This window comes from Ranitomeya imitator, chromosome 1, assembly GCF_032444005.1.
Source record: "Ranitomeya imitator isolate aRanImi1 chromosome 1, aRanImi1.pri, whole genome shotgun sequence".
NCBI lineage: Eukaryota > Metazoa > Chordata > Amphibia > Anura > Dendrobatidae > Ranitomeya > Ranitomeya imitator.
Window position 1 is genome coordinate 723203485 of NC_091282.1, and position 21605 is coordinate 723225089.

Genomic DNA, 21605 nt, shown 5'->3' on the forward strand with positions numbered 1-21605 from the left:
GTATTGCCGTGCGAGACTCATCCAAGTTTCGCGCAAGTGAGTATGAGCCCTCAGTCACAATCTATCGTTTTTAGAAAAAAAACAGATCCAGCAAATGTTGCTGCTGGATCTGTTTTTTTCCTATAGTCTTATATTAGCGACGGATGACCTTGACTGATCCGTCGTTAAGGCTACTTTCACACTAGCGTTGTTTGCAATACGTCGCAAGGCGTCGTTTATGGCAAAAAACGCATTCTGCAAAGTTGTTTGCAGGATGCGTTTTTGCCCCATAGATTAACATTAGCGACGCATTGCCACACGTCGCAACCATCGTGCAACGGTTGCGCCGTGTTTTGGCGTACCGCAGGGAGCAAAAAACGTTACATGTAACTTTTTTTGCTGCAGACGGACCGCTTTTTCCGACCGCGCATGCGTAGCCGGAACTTCTCCCCCACCTCCCCGCACCTCACAATGGGGCAGCGGATGCACCGGAGAAATGCATCCGCTGCACCCATTGTGCGGCGCATCAAACGCTAGCGTCGGAATCTCGGCCCGACGCATTGCGACGGGCCGAATCCGACGCTAATGTGAAAATAGCCTAAGTCGTTGTCCATCGGCAGGAGACAACAGACCTAGGAACGTTTTTTGGGCACGTCAAAAAATCGGCCAACGACCGTCGCTGTCCGTCAGAAGACGGAATCCAGTGATGGATTCCGTTTTTTTAGAGTATGCCCGAAAGAATCTCAATTCCTTTAATTTAACCCATTTTTCCATTCAGGGAGAAAATACTGTCTCTCTCTCTCTCTCAAAAATGGCGGTGGCCGAAGCTTATATAAGAAAAAGTGGGTGACAGATTCCCTTTAAACATTTGTAAAGCTACTGGAAGTTTTGCAATCTGGTTGCACCGATCCACAGTGGCGGCAGGTGGCGCTGCAGAGTCGCAGTGGTGCAGCAGATGACAGCAGCGCATGACGTTATGGCCGGGAGCTGGAGGTGGCTGCAGCTGGGAGTTCCCGGGGCGGGGTCGGGGAGCTCGCAGGTGACGTGTCCGCGGCTGTAGGGCGGGCGCCTCACTGCTCGGTGAATGAGGAAGTGAGAGAGCGCCAGCCCGTGTGATTCCAACGCTCCCCGCCTGACTGACACCTGCTGCTCCGCTGCCCCCTGCGCAGTCCCCGCTGCCCCCTGCGCAGTCCCCGCTGTGAGGAGGAGAAGCCCCGGACATGTTCAGCTGGCTGGGGAAGGAGAGCGGCTCCGGCCGCGCCGCTCAGGATGTCCTGCAGACGGTTACCGGCGGCCTGCAGTCCCTGTACACCGGGAAGCTGCTGCCGCTAGAGGAGCATTATCGCTTCCATGAATTCCACTCACCGGCGCTGGAGGAGGCAGACTTCAAGAACCTGCCCATGGTCCTGCTGGTGGGCCAGTACAGCACTGGCAAGACCACCTTCATCAGGTAGGAGTGATGTCACAGGTCCACCAGCTAGGAGGGACACTCGTGTTATGGTGACATCTCCATCAGACCGGGGGGACACCTGTGTTATGGTGACATCTCCATCAGGCGGGGGACACCTGTGTTATGGTGACATCTCCATCAGGCGGGGGACACCTGTGTTATGGTGACATCTCCATCAGGCGGGGGGACACTCGTGTTATGGTGACATCTCCATCAGGCGGGGGACACCTGTGTTATGGTGACATCTCCATCAGGCGGGGGGGACACTCGTGTTATGGTGACATCTCCATCAGGCGGGGGACACCTGTGTTATGGTGACATCTCCATCAGGCGGGGGACACCTGTGTTATGGTGACATCTCCATCAGGCGGGGGACACCTGTGTTATGGTGACATCTCCATCAAGCGGTGGGACACCTGTGTTATGGTGACATCTCCATCAGACCGGGGGGACACCTGTGACAAATCCATCAGATCGGGGGGACACCTGTGTTATGGTGACATCTCCTCCATCAGGCGGGGGACACTTGTGCTATGGTGACATCTCCATTGGGCGGGGGGACACCTGTGTTATGGTGACATCTCCATCAGACGGGGGACACCTGTGTTATGGTGACATCTCCATCAGACGGGGGACACCCGTTTTATGGTGACATCTCCATCAGGCGGGGGACACCTGTGTTATGGTGACATCTCCATCAGGTGGGGGACACCTGTGTTATGGTGACATCTCCATCAGGCGGGGGACACCTGTGTTATGGTGACATCTCCATCAGGCGGGGGACACCTGTGTTATGGTGACATCTCCATCAGGCGGGGGGACACCTGTGTTATGGTGACATCTCCATCAGGCGGGGGACACCTGTGTTATGGTGACATCTCCATCAGGCGGGGGACACCTGTGTTATGGTGACATCTCCATCAGGCGGGGGACACCTGTGTTATGGTGACATCTCCATCAGGCGGGGGACACCTGTGTTATGGTGACATCTCCATCAGGCGGGGGACACCTGTGTTATGGTGACATCTCCATCAGGCGGGGGACACCTGTGTTATGGTGACATCTCCATCAGGCGGGGGACACCTGTGTTATGGTGACATCTCCATCAGGCGGTGGGACACCTGTGTTATGGTGACATCTCCATCAGACCGGGGGGACACCTGTGACAAATCCATCAGATCGGGGGGACACCTGTGTTATGGTGACATCTCCTCCATCAGGCGGGGGACACCTGTGTTATGGTGACATCTCCATCAGGCGGGGGACACCTGTGTTATGGTGACATCTCCATCAGGCGGGGGGACACCTGTGTTATGGTGACATCTCCATCAGACCGGGGGGACACCTGTGACAAATCCATCAGATCGGGGGGACACCTGTGTTATGGTGACATCTCCTCCATCAGGCGGGGGACACCTGTGTTATGGTGACATCTCCATCAGGCGGGGGGACACTTGTGCTATGGTGACATCTCCATCGGGCGGGGGGACACCTGTGTTATGGTGACATCTCCATCAGGCGGGGGACACCTGTGTTATGGTGACATCTCCATCAGGCGGGGGACACCTGTGTTATGGTGACATCTCCATCAGGCGGGGGACACCTGTTATGGTGACATCTCCATCAGGCGGGGGACACCTGTGTTATGGTGACATCTCCATCAGGCGGGGGACACCTGTGTTATGGTGACATCTCCATCAGGCGGGGGACACCTGTGTTATGGTGACATCTCCATCAGGCGGGGGACACCTGTGTTATGGTGACATCTCCATCAAGCGGTGGGACACCTGTGTTATGGTGACATCTCCATCAGACCGGGGGGACACCTGTGACAAATCCATCAGATCGGGGGGACACCTGTGACAAATCCATCAGATCGGGGGGACACCTGTGTTATGGTGACATCTCCTCCATCAGGCGGGGGGACACCTGTGTTATGGTGACATCTCCATCAGACCGGGGGGACACCTGTGTTATGGTGACATCTCCATCAGGCGGGGGACACCTGTGTTATGGTGACATCTCCATCAGGCGGGGGACACCTGTGTTATGGTGACATCTCCATCAGGCGGGGGACACCTGTGTTATGGTGACATCTCCGTCAGGCGGGGGGACACTCGTGTTATGGTGACATCTCCATCAGGCGGGGGACACCTGTGTTATGGTGACATCTCCATCAGGCGGGGGGGACACTCGTGTTATGGTGACATCTCCATCAGGCGGGGGACACCTGTGTTATGGTGACATCTCCATCAGGCGGGGGACACCTGTGTTATGGTGACATCTCCATCAGGCGGGGGACACCTGTGTTATGGTGACATCTCCATCAAGCGGTGGGACACCTGTGTTATGGTGACATCTCCATCAGACCGGGGGGACACCTGTGACAAATCCATCAGATCGGGGGGACACCTGTGTTATGGTGACATCTCCTCCATCAGGCGGGGGACACTTGTGCTATGGTGACATCTCCATTGGGCGGGGGGACACCTGTGTTATGGTGACATCTCCATCAGACGGGGGACACCTGTGTTATGGTGACATCTCCATCAGACGGGGGACACCCGTTTTATGGTGACATCTCCATCAGGCGGGGGACACCTGTGTTATGGTGACATCTCCATCAGGTGGGGGACACCTGTGTTATGGTGACATCTCCATCAGGCGGGGGACACCTGTGTTATGGTGACATCTCCATCAGGCGGGGGACACCTGTGTTATGGTGACATCTCCATCAGGCGGGGGGACACCTGTGTTATGGTGACATCTCCATCAGGCGGGGGACACCTGTGTTATGGTGACATCTCCATCAGGCGGGGGACACCTGTGTTATGGTGACATCTCCATCAGGCGGGGGACACCTGTGTTATGGTGACATCTCCATCAGGCGGGGGACACCTGTGTTATGGTGACATCTCCATCAGGCGGGGGACACCTGTGTTATGGTGACATCTCCATCAGGCGGGGGACACCTGTGTTATGGTGACATCTCCATCAGGCGGGGGACACCTGTGTTATGGTGACATCTCCATCAGGCGGTGGGACACCTGTGTTATGGTGACATCTCCATCAGACCGGGGGGACACCTGTGACAAATCCATCAGATCGGGGGGACACCTGTGTTATGGTGACATCTCCTCCATCAGGCGGGGGACACCTGTGTTATGGTGACATCTCCATCAGGCGGGGGACACCTGTGTTATGGTGACATCTCCATCAGGCGGGGGGACACCTGTGTTATGGTGACATCTCCATCAGACCGGGGGGACACCTGTGACAAATCCATCAGATCGGGGGGACACCTGTGTTATGGTGACATCTCCTCCATCAGGCGGGGGACACCTGTGTTATGGTGACATCTCCATCAGGCGGGGGGACACTTGTGCTATGGTGACATCTCCATCGGGCGGGGGGACACCTGTGTTATGGTGACATCTCCATCAGGCGGGGGACACCTGTGTTATGGTGACATCTCCATCAGGCGGGGGACACCTGTGTTATGGTGACATCTCCATCAGGCGGGGGACACCTGTTATGGTGACATCTCCATCAGGCGGGGGACACCTGTGTTATGGTGACATCTCCATCAGGCGGGGGACACCTGTGTTATGGTGACATCTCCATCAGGCGGGGGACACCTGTGTTATGGTGACATCTCCATCAGGCGGGGGACACCTGTGTTATGGTGACATCTCCATCAAGCGGTGGGACACCTGTGTTATGGTGACATCTCCATCAGACCGGGGGGACACCTGTGACAAATCCATCAGATCGGGGGGACACCTGTGACAAATCCATCAGATCGGGGGGACACCTGTGTTATGGTGACATCTCCTCCATCAGGCGGGGGGACACCTGTGTTATGGTGACATCTCCATCAGACCGGGGGGACACCTGTGTTATGGTGACATCTCCATCAGGCGGGGGACACCTGTGTTATGGTGACATCTCCATCAGGCGGGGGACACCTGTGTTATGGTGACATCTCCATCAGGCGGGGGACACCTGTGTTATGGTGACATCTCCATCAGGCGGGGGACACCTGTGTTATGGTGACATCTCCATCAGGCGGGGGACACCTGTGTTATGGTGACATCTCCATCAGGCGGGGGACACCTGTGTTATGGTGACATCTCCATCAGGCGGGGGACACCTGTGTTATGGTGACATCTCCATCAGGCGGGGGACACCTGTGTTATGGTGACATCTCCATCAGGCGGGGGACACCTGTGTTATGGTGACATCTCCATCAGGCGGGGGACACCTGTGTTATGGTGACATCTCCATCAGGCGGGGGACACCTGTGTTATGGTGACATCTCCATCAGGCGGGGGACACCTGTGTTATGGTGACATCTCCATCAGGCGGGGGACACCTGTGTTATGGTGACATCTCCATCAGGCGGGGGACACCTGTGTTATGGTGACATCTCCATCAGGCGGGGGACACCTGTGTTATGGTGACATCTCCATCAGGCGGGGGACACCTGTGTTATGGTGACATCTCCATCAGGCGGGGGACACCTGTGTTATGGTGACATCTCCATCAGGCGGGGGACACCTGTGTTATGGTGACATCTCCATCAGGCGGGGGACACCTGTGTTATGGTGACATCTCCATCAGGCGGGGGACACCTGTGTTATGGTGACATCTCCATCAGGCGGGGGACACCTGTGTTATGGTGACATCTCCATCAGGCGGGGGACACGTGTTATGGTGACATCTCCATCAGGCGGGGGACACCTGTTATGGTGACATCTCCATCAGGCGGGGGACACCTGTGTTATGGTGACATCTCCATCAGGCGGGGGACACCTGTGTTATGGTGACATCTCCATCAGGCGGGGGACACCTGTTATGGTGACATCTCCATCAGGCGGGGGACACCTGTGTTATGGTGACATCTCCATCAGGCGGGGGACACCTGTGTTATGGTGACATCTCCATCAGGCGGGGGACACCTGTGTTATGGTGACATCTCCATCAGATCGGGGGGACACCTGTGTTATGGTGACATCTCCATCAGACCGGGGGGACACCTGTGACAAATCCATCAGATCGGGGGGACACCTGTGTTATGGTGACATCTCCATCGGGCGGGGGGACACTTGTGCTATGGTGACATCTCCATCGGGCGGGGGGACACCTGTGTCATGGTGACATCTCCATCGGGCGGGGGGGACACCTGTGTTATGGTGACATCTCCATCAGGCGGGGGGGGGGACACCTGTGTTATGGTGACATCTCCATCAGGCGGGGGGGACACGTGTTATGGTGACATCTCCATCAGGCGGGGGACACTTGTGCTATGGTGACATCTCCATCAGGCGGGGGGGGGACACCTGTGTTATGGTGACATCTCCATCAGACTGGGGGGACACCTGTGTCATGGTGACATCTCCATCAAGTGGGGGGGGGGACACACCTGTGTTATGGTGACATCTCCATCAGGCGGGGGGGGACACCTGTGTTATGGTGACATCTCCATCAGGCGGGGGACACTTGTGACATCTTCATCAGGCGGGGGGGGGGACACCTGTGTTATGGTGACATCTCCATCGGGCGGGGGGACACCTGTGTTATGGTGACATCTCCATCAGGCTGGGGACACTTGTGCTATGGTGACATCTCCATCAGGCGGGTGGGACACCTGTGTTATGGTGATATCTCCATCATGTGGTGGGGGACACCTGTGCTATGGTGACATCTCCATCGGGGTGGGGGAACACTTGTCATGGTGATATCTCCATCAGGCGGGGGGTACACCTTTGTTATGGTGATATCTCCATCATGTGGTGGGGGACACCTGTGTTATGGGGACATCTCCATCAGGCGGGGGGGACACCTGTTATGGTGACATCTCCATCAGGCGGGGGGGACACCTGTGTTATGGTGACATCTCCATCAGGCGGGGGGGGGGGGGACACCTGTGTTATGGTGACATCTCCATCAGGCGGGGGGGGACACCTGTGTTATGGTGACATCTCCATCAGGCGGGGGGACACCTGTGTCATGATGACATCTCCATCAGGCGGGGGGTACACTTGTGTTATGGTGATATATACATCATGTGGTGGGGGACACCTGTGCTATGGTGACATCTCCATCAGGCGGGGGGGACACCTGTGTTATGGTGACATCTCCATCAGGCGGGGGGGGGACACCTGTGTTATGGTGGCATCTCCATCAGGCGGGGGGGACACCTGTGTCATGATGACATCTCCATCAGGCGGGGGGTACACTTATGTTATGGTGATATATCCATCATGTGGTGGGGGACACCTGTGCTATGGTGACATCTCCATCGGGGTGAGGGAACACTTGTCATGGTGACATCTCAATCAGGCAGGGCAGAGAGGACATATGTTATAGTGATCCATCTCGATCGGGGGGGGGGGAAGGGGAGTCACAGGGCCGGCGTCAGCACCTGGCACAGCGGGCAAATGCCGGGGCCCTGGGGAGAGGGGGGGGCCCACTCACGCTGTCATAGATAAAGCTGGGAGAGCAGAGCAGGAGATAACATGCTCTCTCCCCCCACAAAGTCACTGCTGGCTGCGTTCTCTTAACCCCTTTGTGCCAGCTCTGACACAAGCATCTTCTCACTCAGTCAGTGCAGCCAGGCAGGCACACATAGGGGTTAACAGAAGGCAGCCAGTGTGACATTGTGGTGGAGAGAGCACTTCTCTGCTCTCCCCCCTGGGTGGCTGCAGACAGTGCTGAAGTTTATCAGGCAGATTCCGGAGCTCAGTCCTACCAGTGACTGAGTGAGTGTTATGGTATCCAGCAGTGGTTGCAGTTGTGGCTCAGTCTGCTGCTGTCTGTCTCCGCTGCCTAAAAATGTGGGTGATGTCTGGAGGAGCAGCTGGTGGGGTGCAGCCTGTAGCCGCCCAGCTCACCCAGAATACATGTATGCTGCACCAAACCTGCACCAGTGGGGTAGGAAGAAGCTTAACCCCTTCCCATCTGTATGAAGGTTATTGCTGAACCTTAAAGATAACAATCCGACCCGCATAAATGGGGTTAACCAGATGCCAGGAGGAAGGGGAGCTGCTGCCATGGATAAATCTGAGCTGTGGGCTGTACGTTGGGGCCCCGTGGCCCCAGGCTGGTGACTGGAGGGACTCTGCCCAGTGCTGGCATGTGGGTGATTTCTGCTCCGGAGTCTCCGCTTCTCTCCTCCAGGTCACACTGTGCAGTCACAGCAACATTGGTTGTGTCTGTCCAGGTCCCAGCAGCTGCCACTGCTCCCACCAAGGACATGGCATCACTTAACCCTTCCCCTGCAGCCACCGGCAACAAATCCACATTATTCCTCGATTAAATCAGGTTCCAACCCAATAGAGGAGCAGACATTTCCTGCTGCCATTAGGGTCCGGGAGGGGGTGACATTGGCTGCCCTGCTACTCTGTAGTGGGGGGTGACAAGTGTAACATGGGGTAACGATGATGGAGAAATGCACAGGATAATAGTGAGCGCGACAGAGGGCAGTGTATGGTATGGAGCAGTCAGGGGGTGGGCTGCAGGATCCCCCCATACTGTACATGACTGCTCGGGACGGAGGCGTTTAATGAGCTTCTAATGCAATATAGTACGTCGTTGTGCAATATAGTACGTCGTTGTGCAATATAGTACGTGGCTGGGCAATATAGTACGTGGCTGGGCTATTTACTATGTGGGCTGTGTTATATACTACGTGGGCTGTATGCTACTTGGCTGTGCTATATTTCTCTGCTGTATCTGTGCATCATGAATCGTGGTATGTGTTAAAGAGGGGGGCCCACTGAGACTCTTTCGCCCGGGGCCCTCAAAAACCTGGAGCAGGCCCTGGCTTTACTGATTGGTCATGCCCAGCCACGAACAATCAGCGACTGGCGCAGTCTGGCCGCGACTTGGCGCAGAATTTGAACCACGCTTCGCTAATTGGTCGCACCCGGCCGGACGAATCCTGTGCATAAATTGCATTATTCTGAAAACTTCATAAATAAACTACATACATATTCTAGAGTCAACGCCCACATAGCGTTTTAGCAGTCTGTTAAACGGACTGTGTTACACTACGGCATAACGCGGTGTAACGCAGTCCGTTAACGCTGCCATTAACCCTGTGTGACCAACTTTTTACTATTGATGCTGCCTATGCATGTTAAAAATAATAATTAAAAAAGAAATCATTATATTCTCACCTTTCGGTGTCCACGGCAGCCTTTCCCGCTCCTCGCAACGCTCAGGTCCCAAGAATAGATTGTGGCAACGACCCGTGATGACGTGCGGCCTCGCGAGATTATGAGGTAGCGGTCTCGCGAGACAGCTACATCACGGGTTGTTGCCGCAAGGCATTACTGGGAACGGAGTGTTGCGAGGAGCATCGCTAAAGGCCTGGGCTGGATCCGGGGGCCGCCGGAAGGTGAGTATATACGGTAACTATTTTTTATTTTATTTCTTTTTTTTTAACAACGATATAGTACCCACATTGCAATATACTGCGTGGGCTGTGTTATATACTGCGTGGGCTGTGTTATATGCTACGTGGGCTGTGAGACTCTTTTGCCCGGGGGCCCTGAAAAACCTGCATCTGGCCCTGGCTTCACTTAGGCTACTTTCACACTAGCGTCGGGCTCGGCCCGTCGCAGTGCGTCGGGCCGAGGTTACCGACGCAAGCGTTGTTTGCGCCGCACAACGGGTGCAGCTAATGCAGATTTTCATCGCATCCGCTGCCCCATCGTGAGGTGCGGGGAGTTGGGGGCGGAGTTCCGGCCGCGCATACGCGGTCGGAAAAAGCGGTCCGTCGGCAGCAAAAAACGTTACATGTAGCGTTTTTTGCTCCCGGCGGTCCGCCACAACACGGCGCAACCATCGCACGACGGTTGCGACGTGTGGCAATGCGTCGCTAATGTTAATCTATGGGGCAAAAACGCATCCTGCAAACAACTTTGCAGGATGTGCTTTTTCCCATGAACGACGCATTGCGACGTATTACAAAAAACGCTAGTGTGAAAGTAGCCTTATTGGTCGCAGCCGGACGGCCGCGTACAGTCAGCAACAGGCGCAGTCCGGCCGCGAATTGGCACAGGATTTGAACCACGCTTCGCTAATTGGTCGCGCCCGGCTGGCCGAATCCTGTGTATTCATTGCATTATTCTGAAATCTTCATAAATAAACTACATACATCTTCTAGAATACCCGATGCGTTAGAATCGGGCCACCATCTAGTGCTTTATAAAAGCCACTGTCAGATTGCCAGCAGCATTTAAGGGGCTCACAGCTTAGGTCTGGTCTCTGCTATGGCAGATGCCAACTGTTTAATACAGCAATTATCTGCCAGATATAATGTGGACTCCTGACGCCTGAGCCTGCTTCATTCTCCCACAGCTGATGTGCAACTTCCATGTACTGTGGCTGTCTAGAAGGAGTTAACCAGTTAAAGTCTTAAAAGGGGGTATTTATATAGGTAATGCTCCTATAGAGAGCTGCAAGGACTGGGCAGGACTGGTTTGTCTACTTTACTATGAGAGATAAGGGACTTATCATCCTTTGTGATTAGGATAGACCAAACACAAGGAGAAAAGAAACAAATGAAAATAAACAAAACCCAGAATATGTATTAGATTCTTCAAAGTACCCCCCCCCCCAACCCATGTCTTACTCTGGTTACAGTGTTACACCCCCTAGTCCTCTGTGAGGTCTCAATCATGAGATGTGCTATCAGTCGGGGTCTCTGGGTCCAAACCATCACTGATATACTTGGCGTTAAAAATGGGTTACAGTATATCAATTCCTGATCTACATAATTTGTTTTTTTTATTATTTTTATTTTTTGACCTTATGTTGTTTGGTAATTTGTTCACTTTCTGATGTCTTTTCTGCTAGTTGATGAACTGGCTGACATTAAACTACTGTAACGGGGTGGAAAAAAATACTTCGGCTGCTCTCCTTTTTTTTTTTTTTCATTTTCTTTTCCTTCCAAGTACCGTAATTAAACTGGTATTGTCCTTCCTTAGTCTTATTAATCCAAGGTCTCCCTATCCTTTGATCCTAACTCTGTGCTGATGACCATGCCTGTGTTCTCAGCACTATTATTAACCATGTCCTTCAAACCAGGTAATTGTGAGTTTTGTATAATTATTTTCCGCTTCTGAAATTCCATGTTCCTCTGAATAGGAATAAACATTGTTAGCGTGTGACAGATAAATTGAATTACCATAGTATTTATCAAGCTGCAGAAGAGTAATCTTGTATGACGAAGTTCAGGCTCAGGACATGCTAGTCCTGAGGAGTCTAAACTTTTTGGCGGAAGGGGAACTGCAAATATAAGCAGTTATCAGATGCTGCCCTCCTTATCGTTTTGATGGTCAAAGGTTACCATTATGTGACTTGGTGTAGAGCTTTAGTTTCATTCTTTATTCACATCTGTCTCATTTGTCTGTTTGTGGGTGGATATCATCACTGCTCTTTCATTTGTTTTCATCCAATTTTGTAGAATTGCATATGTGTATAAACAAAATTGAGAGAGGGGAATTAATTTGTCTTCCAAGCCCCCCCCCCCCCCCCCCGTTTCCTAAATGCTAACTTGTATAACAGTTTTAATAACTGCCATTACTTGTCCTGATTGAAAACCATAAAAGGCAAAAACGAAATGAGATAAATTTGCTAAAGTCTGAAATTTTGGCAGAATTGGGCAAAGATTTACGGTAACTTCTGAACTCTTCTCCCATGGAAGATGCTTAAGGAAAGAGGAATGGAGCATTTTGGAGTTTAAGACGTCATGGTGTTGCCTCCTACCCACCAAAAAATAAGGTTAAGTTCACACACAGTACTCTCCTCCGAGGACTACATGGAAGTTTCTGTTGTGAGCCCCGATAAGCACTATTCCGACAGGACAACATTGGAGCCGTTCACTCACTGAGCTCTCTATCTGGGCTCTGTCCTGACAGTACTTGTGTGGTTTATTTTTGTTGGTTTGTTTTGTTTTCTTCAGACAAGCACAAAAAAGTGTGGGCTCTGTCGGGAATCTTTTGGAATACTGCTTTACCATAGATTTCGACAGTAACCTCTAGTGCTCGGGGGGGGAGAGGGTAGTGCACCTACCCTAAAATAAATCCATATTAAGCTGCATTTTCATGTAATCTAAAATGGCAACATATTTGAATTACATTTTAGTTCTGCTCCCCTTATCCAATACACTGCAAATCTGGAATAAATTTTGCATGTGTAAGGGCTCCCATAAACAATGGGTTATATGCCAAACCATCTGACAGCTATCTCTCTCGACTCTCCCCGACTTCCCCCACAAACTGGAAAGCTTAGCTTATCTTAGCATTCCTGTGTAATTTGTGACAGTCACTGCCATACTCTTCTGGCACTGACTTTTCTCCAGGGAGAAGAAAACTATCAATCACTGCAAATATAACAAGATGAATTCTTCTCTCCCCCCTACATCATCTGTCGGGGTGAAAGTTGGGAGACCCCCCACACACATTAGACTGTCGTTCAATCCGTGTGGTAGGTTGTTCTCACTCGATGTGTATAGGGGTCTTCGCAGACAGAGTGCTCAGTGGCCGTTATTCACCAAAGTCGTTTGACCAGCATATGGGGAAATTATCTTAGAAAAATCGTAAAGTTTATGCGCGACTCGGGAGTTGCACAAAAATGTTGTGACTTTTAGCAATTTCATGTTAGTTTCTCCCAGCTCCAACAAAATGGACAAGAATGACACACTACAACTCATCTAATTCGAAAAATCTTACTCCAAAGACTGCGCACGTAGCCACACGTTACTTGTCAAATGCTTCTGACTCCTACATGCCTCCTCATCATGACTTGTAAGGAAATCACCGATCTTGATGAATCGGGCCCATGTTTATTCTTGCTTTATCTGTTGCATTTTTCCACTATTGACCTCAATTGGGAGGATTACAGCATTTAAAACAATTGTAGTTTTTTTTCTATACACTAGAACAAACATGGTTTCCCGCTACTTTGTAACCTGCTATTTGATCATTCTCCTTCCCACCCTGACCTCTGTGTAATACTATGTATCAGTAGTTCTGTTATCGGAGCACTTGAATTGTTATCATTGAATAATAAAAGTTTATTGTTCTCTCCTTGTTTACCAGATACCTGCTAGAACAAGATTTTCCAGGAATGCGAATAGGACCAGAGCCCACCACTGACTCATTCATTGCCGTAATGCATGGTGAGAAAGAAGGGAGTATACCTGGAAATGCATTGGTTGTTGACCCTAAAAAGCCATTCCGAAAATTGAACAGCTTTGGAAATGCCTTCTTGAACAGGTACAGTCTATAAACAAAACTTCCTAATAAATGTTAACAAAATAGACACAAACTAATCCAAATACCGTAACATAAAATGTACAGGATTAAGGCTGAGGGGATGTCAGCGCAGGACAGGCCTGCTTCTGAAAGCTTTGCATTGCAAACTGTGAATTCTGCAGTTAAAAATTCACAGCATATATTGATGTATCATAGATTCATAGATCTGACATCCGCATCTTCAGACTCTCTCCAGACTTTCAGGACGAGACTTTGTGAAATACCGTCAGTGCTTTTGGTATTGGACTATGCAGAGCTTTTTCTGATAGAGAATCTGCCGCATATTCGACCCATCTGAACATACCCTTAAAGGGGTTTTCTAAAATCAGAAAAAAACCTTGAATAGGCAATAAAAAAAACCAAAAAACGTTCATATCCTTTTTTTCCTTTGAAATAAAATTTGTACTGATATCTGAAACTCCGTCATGTGTCTACCATTTGCATGCACGTCTCACTTCCATTCCATACAGGTGCTAAAGGTGTGAACGCTTTGGAAATTGACCTACGGTGCTATTTTGAAGTCGCCATCATGTCAAAGTCTCTTGCAGCAAATTCATTTTTTTATTTGCAAATTTTTGACTTGAATGAGATGTGCGGTTTTTATCTGCAGATTTTGCACAGGCGTTAGTATTGCGATTCTGCAGCGGAATCGCTGTAATAATGAATGTAACCTGTACATGCTTTATCAACTCCAAAAAACAGGAAGTTTCCAAAACAACGTAGTTTTCTTTAAAACTTGACATGCCAAAAAGAAACCTCAACGGGAAAAAAATGCGATATATACACTCGTATGTAAAAAAAAAAATAATAATAATAACTGCACTAAACATAATGAAAAAAATACATTTATCTAATTGGTGCAGAAAATCTTCCACATCAAACACTCGCCTCTACCAGTAATAATAATAATAAAAAAAAATAATTGCTAACTATTTAAACAAATAAACTTTGTTTTATGTTTTTGTGTGTGTAAAATATGCATAATATGATAAGATTTAGCAAATGTGTTTTGTCAGAGACCGTTGGGTGAAAAAGTGACATTTAGGAAATCACATGAGCATCTGAAGAACGTAATGTAGATCTGCTGATGCAACATGTAATAAATGGAAGTTCCTTTTCATTCAGCTGAGTATATGGTTTGCAGCCGCCCACAGATTACACTATCAAATTTTGGTTATCTATACAAGGGACTTGTTTGTCAGCAGGTTTTCCCCATAGAAAAGGCTGTGAACCGAAAACAATAGCAATGCTGGCATTGGAATATGGGTTAGGGCTTCAGATGATAGGATTTTAAATAGAGGCAGATTCAGCTCCATTATAGCAGCCAAGTGTTGTAAGGCCGTGTGGAGCAAGGATGAACTCTGTGCTGTTTAGGGCATGCTGTGGATTTTAAAATTAATCTGCATGCCCAAAAATCTGCTCCGATTTAGTCTTATGTAAACGGGGTTTCGCAAAATCCCATTAACTTGTTATTGCATTGTAGGTTGAACATCGCGTTAAGGCCCATGGCCACGTTGACACATTCAGCGTTTATTTAGTCAGTATTTGATGTCCGTTTTTGTTGTCCAAAAATGTTTATTGAATTTTTAAAATATAAATAAGGGGAAGACTAGAAAGGGGAAAATGGGTGGAGCTGTAAGTTGTTCAATAACGGGTAGGAAAGGAAGGGAAGCATAAGGAGGACTTACGGTAGTTTATCATGGTGTGTTATAAACAATAACAATATATTCAACATCTAAACAACTTTTTATATCCATACAGCAGAGCAAAGGGTGTAATAGGGTTAATTTACGTAAGAGTACCAAATTCACAGAAAGGAGATGAAAGGGCAGTATGGACACCTCCAAGTTTAAATGTATGTTTAGGGAAAATTTGAGATCTAGCTGTCCCATTTTAAAAAAAAAAGTATTTCTGGTAGAAATTGTTTCTAATGACGTCTCTAAGTTCTAGGGATCTGTGGAGAGATTTTATCAATAATATTGCAGAATCTAGTTGGTAATGTTTCGTTCCAAAGGAAAGAGATAACCTTTTTTTACTACCAGGAATATGTGCATTAGGAGTTGTCTGAAGGTAGAGTAGATGTTTTCCAACTCTATTGATAAGAGGGCTATTTGTGGGCTGATCGTGATATTTCGGTTGTCCAGAGAGGAAACCCAATTCCATAGGGTAATAACTTTGGGACCGATTCAAAAGAATATTAAGTAGGGTGCCCGGTTGACCACAGCTCCTCCAGCACATAGGAGAACTATCATTGTTAAGGTGAGCAATCCTAACTGGGGAGAAAAACCATCTAGCTGTGGTTTTGAAGAAGGTCTTGTGTAGAGTCATGGAAATATTGGAGGAATAGGGAGAATTCCAGTGCATTCTCCTAGCAGACTCTGTTTTAGGTCTTGCTCGTTGCACTCTGAAGGTGGCCAGATCCAACAATCCAGCCAACTTCAGTCTCCTACATCTCTACCATGTTACTTGGAGAGAAAGTAGCCTCTGCCAGCAGCATGGAAGAGCGCTCCGTTGAGACTAGCGTCACAATCGAGCAGCTGGTCCAAGCTAGCAACCATTGAGCATGTTGTCCCCAGGAACCCTGGAGGAGGAGCAGCGGCGCGCTCCTGATCATACAACTTGAGAAACTGTGTGTTTTTTGTCTTTTTCTTTGTCAGCCATGTCATAATGTGGAAAATGATTTATTGGCCTTCCTCCCACCAATTGTCATTGTATGGGTGCTTTGATTGTGAAAAAAAAGATTGTGCCGATAATGGCGAACTTTTAGGCTATGTGCACACGGTGCGGATTTACTGCGTTTTTTTTCTGCGCAGAAACGCTGCAGATCCGCAAAGTGATTTACAGTGCAATGTAAATCAATAAGAAAAAAATGTTGTGCTATTGGTGCGGAAAATTCCGCATGGAAAACGCAGCGGATTGAAAGAAGGAGCATGTCACTACTTTTGTGTGGATCTGCAGTGTTTCTGCACCCTTCCATTATAGAAATCCGCATGGGTAAAAAACGCATAAAATCTGCAACAAAAACGCACAAAATCCCCATAAAAATGCATGAAATCTGCACCTGCTTTTTCTGCCAGGAGCTGCAGATTTTGTGCAGAAAATTCTGCACCCAAATCTGCAACGTGTGCACATAGCCTAAAGCAAATCAAAAGACAAATGCTCTTTTGTTAGGAGAAATTGTCGTTGGTTGGTAATCGTCAACTTGTTTCCACTTTCTGTGTTAGACTAAGTTCACACTAGGGTTTTTTTATGCAAATTGTCAGTTGCGTTTTACACCATCCGAAAAGTCTGAGTTCAGAAATCTCATGCACACATATTTTGTTGTTTGTTTGTTTGTTTGTTTTTTTGTCATCAGGATTTTGCTGCATTTTTTTTTGTGTGCCAAAACCTGATTCTGTGGAATAGGAGTTTTTTTTTTCTTTTTTCCAACGCTAAACTTTATCAGGATGCACAAGAGACCAATCTAGCATGCCAAAACTGCAGGAAAAAATGCGAGAAAAACCTACAAAACATGCTTTTTTTCTGTAGCTTCTTTCTTGCCAAGAGATCAGGTTTTGCTTACCCAAAGGTTCACATTGCGTTAGCAGCAGCCCGTTCAACACATGCGTTAATGGGCTGCTGTTAACGCAAGTGCCGATGTGTCACATCGCTAGCGCAGATAGAGCTAGCAGATGCTCTATCTGCTCTAGCAGTGACGGACCCGGAAACGCTGCAGCTCGCGTCCCTCAACATTGAACTCAATGGCTACATTAACGGACTGCGTTACACCGCGTTATGCCACGGTGTAACGTAGTCCGTCTAACGGATGCCTGTAACGTAATGTGAACCCAGCTTAAGACTAATTTCACACTACATTTTGGCCTTTTTTTGCTCTCGCCAGGGTGCAGAGCATATTCTGTCTAAAGCCCAAATAAATGGGATTCATGCAGAGCCATTGAGTATATAACATGTAAACAGATTCCAAGAGCTGCAATTTTTGGATAAGTGGATATTCATTTTTAAGTAATTGTCTTGATGTTACATGTGGAGGTAGTTGCAAAATTCTTAGAAATCCTATGGTTCCTTAGCAAAACTAAAGGTACCTTCACACATAACGATATTGTTAACGATATCGTTGCTTTTTGTGACGTAGCAACGATATCGTTAATGAAATCGTTGTGTGACAGCGACCAACGATCGTTGGTCGCTGAATAAAGTCCAGAACTTTATTTTGTCGCTGGATCGGCGTGTGTGACACCGATCCAGCGATGTCTTCACTGGTAACCAGGGTAAACATCGGGTAACTAAGCGCAGGGCCGCGCTTAGTAACCCGATGTTTACCCTGGTTACCATCCTAAAAGTAAAAAAAAACAAACAGTACATACTTGCCTACAGCCGTCTGTCCTCCAGCGCTGTGCTCTGCACTCCTCCTGTACTGGCTGTGAGCGTCGGTCAGCCGGAAAGCAGAGCGGTGACGTCACCGCTCTGCTTTCCGGCCGCTGTGCTCACACAGACAGTACAGGAGGAGTGCAGAGCACAGCGCTGGAGGACAGACGGCTGTAGGTAAGTATGTAGCGTTTGTTTTTTTTTTACTTTTAGGATGGTAACCAGGGTAAACATCGGGTTACTAAGCGCGGCCCTGCGCTTAGTTACCCGATGTTTACCCTGGTTACCGGCATCGTTGGTCGCTGGAGAGCGGTCTGTGTGACAGCTCTCCAGCGACCAAACAGCGACGCTGCAGCGATCCGGATCGTTGTCGGTATCGCTGCAGCGTCGCTTAATGTGAAGGTACCTTTACTTCTGTTAACCATCCACTGGTGGCTCTGTGGGAACATAGTGGGGTATGAGTTTCAGAATGTAGAAGATAAGAATGTAGCACCTTGCAGATGTCTATCAGATGGAAAACCAGTATTTGCACATTCTTTGGCCCATGCTTGTAAATGGATTGACTTTCTGCTGACCTTGATAAGGAAGAGTCTTTAGTGGCTCTTGTCCTTCATTTTTGTGCAGTGATGCAGTCTAGGAAATACTTTATTTAAAAAAAACACCCTGCTGGGGCTAACTCTGCTTGGTCTGTCATTTGTTGGGTGGAACTTCCTTATATTCAAAGAAAGCCATTTCTTAAATGAGGTTTCGCCAGGAATCCATGGATATGGTCAATGAGTGTATGTATTTAGCAGAAAAGTACGGTACTCACTTATCAGTTTCTTGAAGGGCAACCATCTACTACTGTACTAGCAAATGCAGCTCACTGGTAAAACAATACAACAAAGCCTCCCTAATTCTCTGTTCACATGCTGATTTTTTTTTTTTTAAATGTAAATTAAAAGCGATCAGATTTTAGAAATCATATGCACACGCTTGTTTTTTTTTTTTTTTCTGAACTGAATTTGAGAACGGCAGTGATAAATCTGCAGCTTGTCCATTCTTTCAGTGTTTGCGCAGTATTTTTTTTTTTCACCCTTAGAAAGTAATGAGAAAGTGAAAAAACACTGCAAGTAAGCCACAAGTTTTCATGGCATTTTTTTGTGAATTAAACTACCGTAACCCTTTTTAAACATATACATATGTGTGCTTTGTCTACTATTAATCCGCACCCAAAAAATTATAGTTAAATGCGCCACAAAAAGGGCAATTTGAATGTAACATATTTAATGCCAAGAGAGCAGGTTTGGTTGTAGAACAAAAAAAAAATCTGTGAAAAACGCTGTGTGTGAGCAAAGCCTAAGTATGTGTGCAGACTTTGATTTTTCCTTTCAAATCAGTACCATGTTATACTTTGTTATTTTTTTTTTTAAAGTCTTTTCAGTATTTCGCAAAACATGTAAAAAAATTAATAACAATTACTTTTATGTCGCATTCTTAAAAAAACATGATGCAAGGCATGGAATCTTAGGAGACTAACCTACGCGTTTTGGGCTCTCAGGTTCTTAGGTATAGCAATTTTTCAAAATGAGAAATTCCGTCTTATAGGTTTGAAAGGAAGTGATGTAAATGACAGCGGACCATTCCCCAAGATACAACAAATGAGCATCAAAAAATCTAAATGATGCAATGAAGGGAAATTACAGTAAAACAAAATGCACTTTTATCATTTTTATATCAAAATAACGATAATTAATTGTGGTGACAGTAATACACATTAATTTTTTTTGTTGCAATTTCTATTCTTTGCTATTAAAATTTATAGATCAAAATGCATAGGAAAGTCTCCTTGTATTCTTTGCCTTTTTTATCATGTCGTGTTTTTTTTTTTTTTCAGTGTGAAATGAATATAATTTTTTTTCTATTTGATCTGTTTCTGGATATCGAAAAGACTTTTTGCTGAGCTCTGGTTTGTACAGAAGTGCACAATAGGGAAGTACCGCAAGAGAAATGAGACGGTGAGAGTGATAGTAGTTGTGTATTGGTCACAACGTCTATAAGAACCTCAGAATCCGCTGCTGAGGAAAAATTATTTCAGATAGCAATACACTTTAATGGAGAGATCACGGTATTTGGGCTGCACTTGTGGAAAAGAAGAGTCCTCAATGGTCTAAAATTAAGATTACGCCAACGCGTTTCGGCCATGACTTGCACTTTTTTCAAGGTAAAAAAAAAAAGATTTTTTAACCTTAAAAACGGGACCAGTGCGGTATGGAAATGTGTTGGTGTAATAAAACCTTCATTTTATACCACTGAGGCTTCTTCATTTCTACAAGCACAGCCCAGATACCGTGATATTAAGTGAAAATATTTTATTTTTTTCCATGCACCGTTTGCAATGTGATGGCTACAGCTATTAATTTAGGTGGGTGAACTGAGAACTGTAGATAGATCTATCTTTCTAGTCTTGGTTACGTCTTTACACTGCATCCACCAATAACGGTAGCACAATGTCGGGGAAGAATGAATCTATATTGCACAATGATACTGTTACAAGATACGGTCATTAAAGTCTGAAAATAGAAACGGTTCAGGAGTCCACGACAAAACTGTCTGCCAAAAGATCTCTCAGAAAATGATCCTTTATGAGGCAATGCCATAATTAATGTTGAATTAGTGACCAGTCATCAAAATATACAGAATCCAGACCTGTAATATAAAAGTGGCTGGTGGCCCTTAAAGTCTTTACAAGCTTACTGTCCTCCTGTTATTACAATGACTCAATTATGCATTGTTCATAATACAGACCATGTGCTGTTAATCATACCCTGCTAGGCTTTAATTCAATAGTAAGGGCATGTTCACATGGTGTGTGTCTAATATGGAAAAAAGATAATTTTAGTAGTGCAGCAAAATTAAATGAGATTTCTAAAATGTTGTTCTCGGAGTGCCTTTTCTGAGCGGTGTCACTTTTTTTTTTTTAAAACAGCGGCATGTCTATTTGTTCAGTGTTTTTGTCAGAGGAAAAAAATGCCATAAAAAATGCACGTAGGCATTCACGTATTAAATAAGCATTGTGTGACCATAGCCTAATATTGTTTGTCCTTGCTCACCTATAGTCTAGAGCTTATAAAGCGTTAAGTTTTAAACGTTTCAGGAGAATCTTTAGAGATACAGTATATGAGATAAATGGTAATTACGGGACAGACCCTTTTTCCTGGTATGGACTTGCTGTCAGTAGTCATGAGCGCAAGATCTCATCACTCATTTGCCTAGGGTGCTCGTGGGTGCTCAAGTAACATGTTCGAGTTCCCATGGCCACATGTTTCGCACCTGTTAGACAAACTGAAAACATGCAGGGATTGAGGAGAAACACTGGCAATCCCCGAATGTTTTGTGGCTGTCTAACAGCCACGAAACATACGGCTGCGGGGGCTCGAACATGGCACTCGAGCACCCGCGATACTTGATGCATACGCGAGCACCCTCGGCAAACTCTAATA

General features: G+C 47.4%; 1 protein-coding gene across 1 annotated transcript in view; it reads left to right on the forward strand.

The window, feature by feature from the left end:
* The first annotated feature begins 1153 nt into the window (after positions 1–1153).
* The window catches only part of EHD4 (EH domain containing 4), an 86111-nt gene continuing 65659 nt past the window's right edge, over positions 1154–21605 (forward strand). Inside the window, exons 1-2 of the mRNA XM_069732519.1 lie at positions 1154–1429; positions 13543–13719. Coding sequence (XP_069588620.1) covers positions 1200–1429; positions 13543–13719 — 407 coding nt within the window. The 5' untranslated portion in view covers positions 1154–1199. The remainder of the gene's footprint in view (positions 1430–13542; positions 13720–21605) is intronic.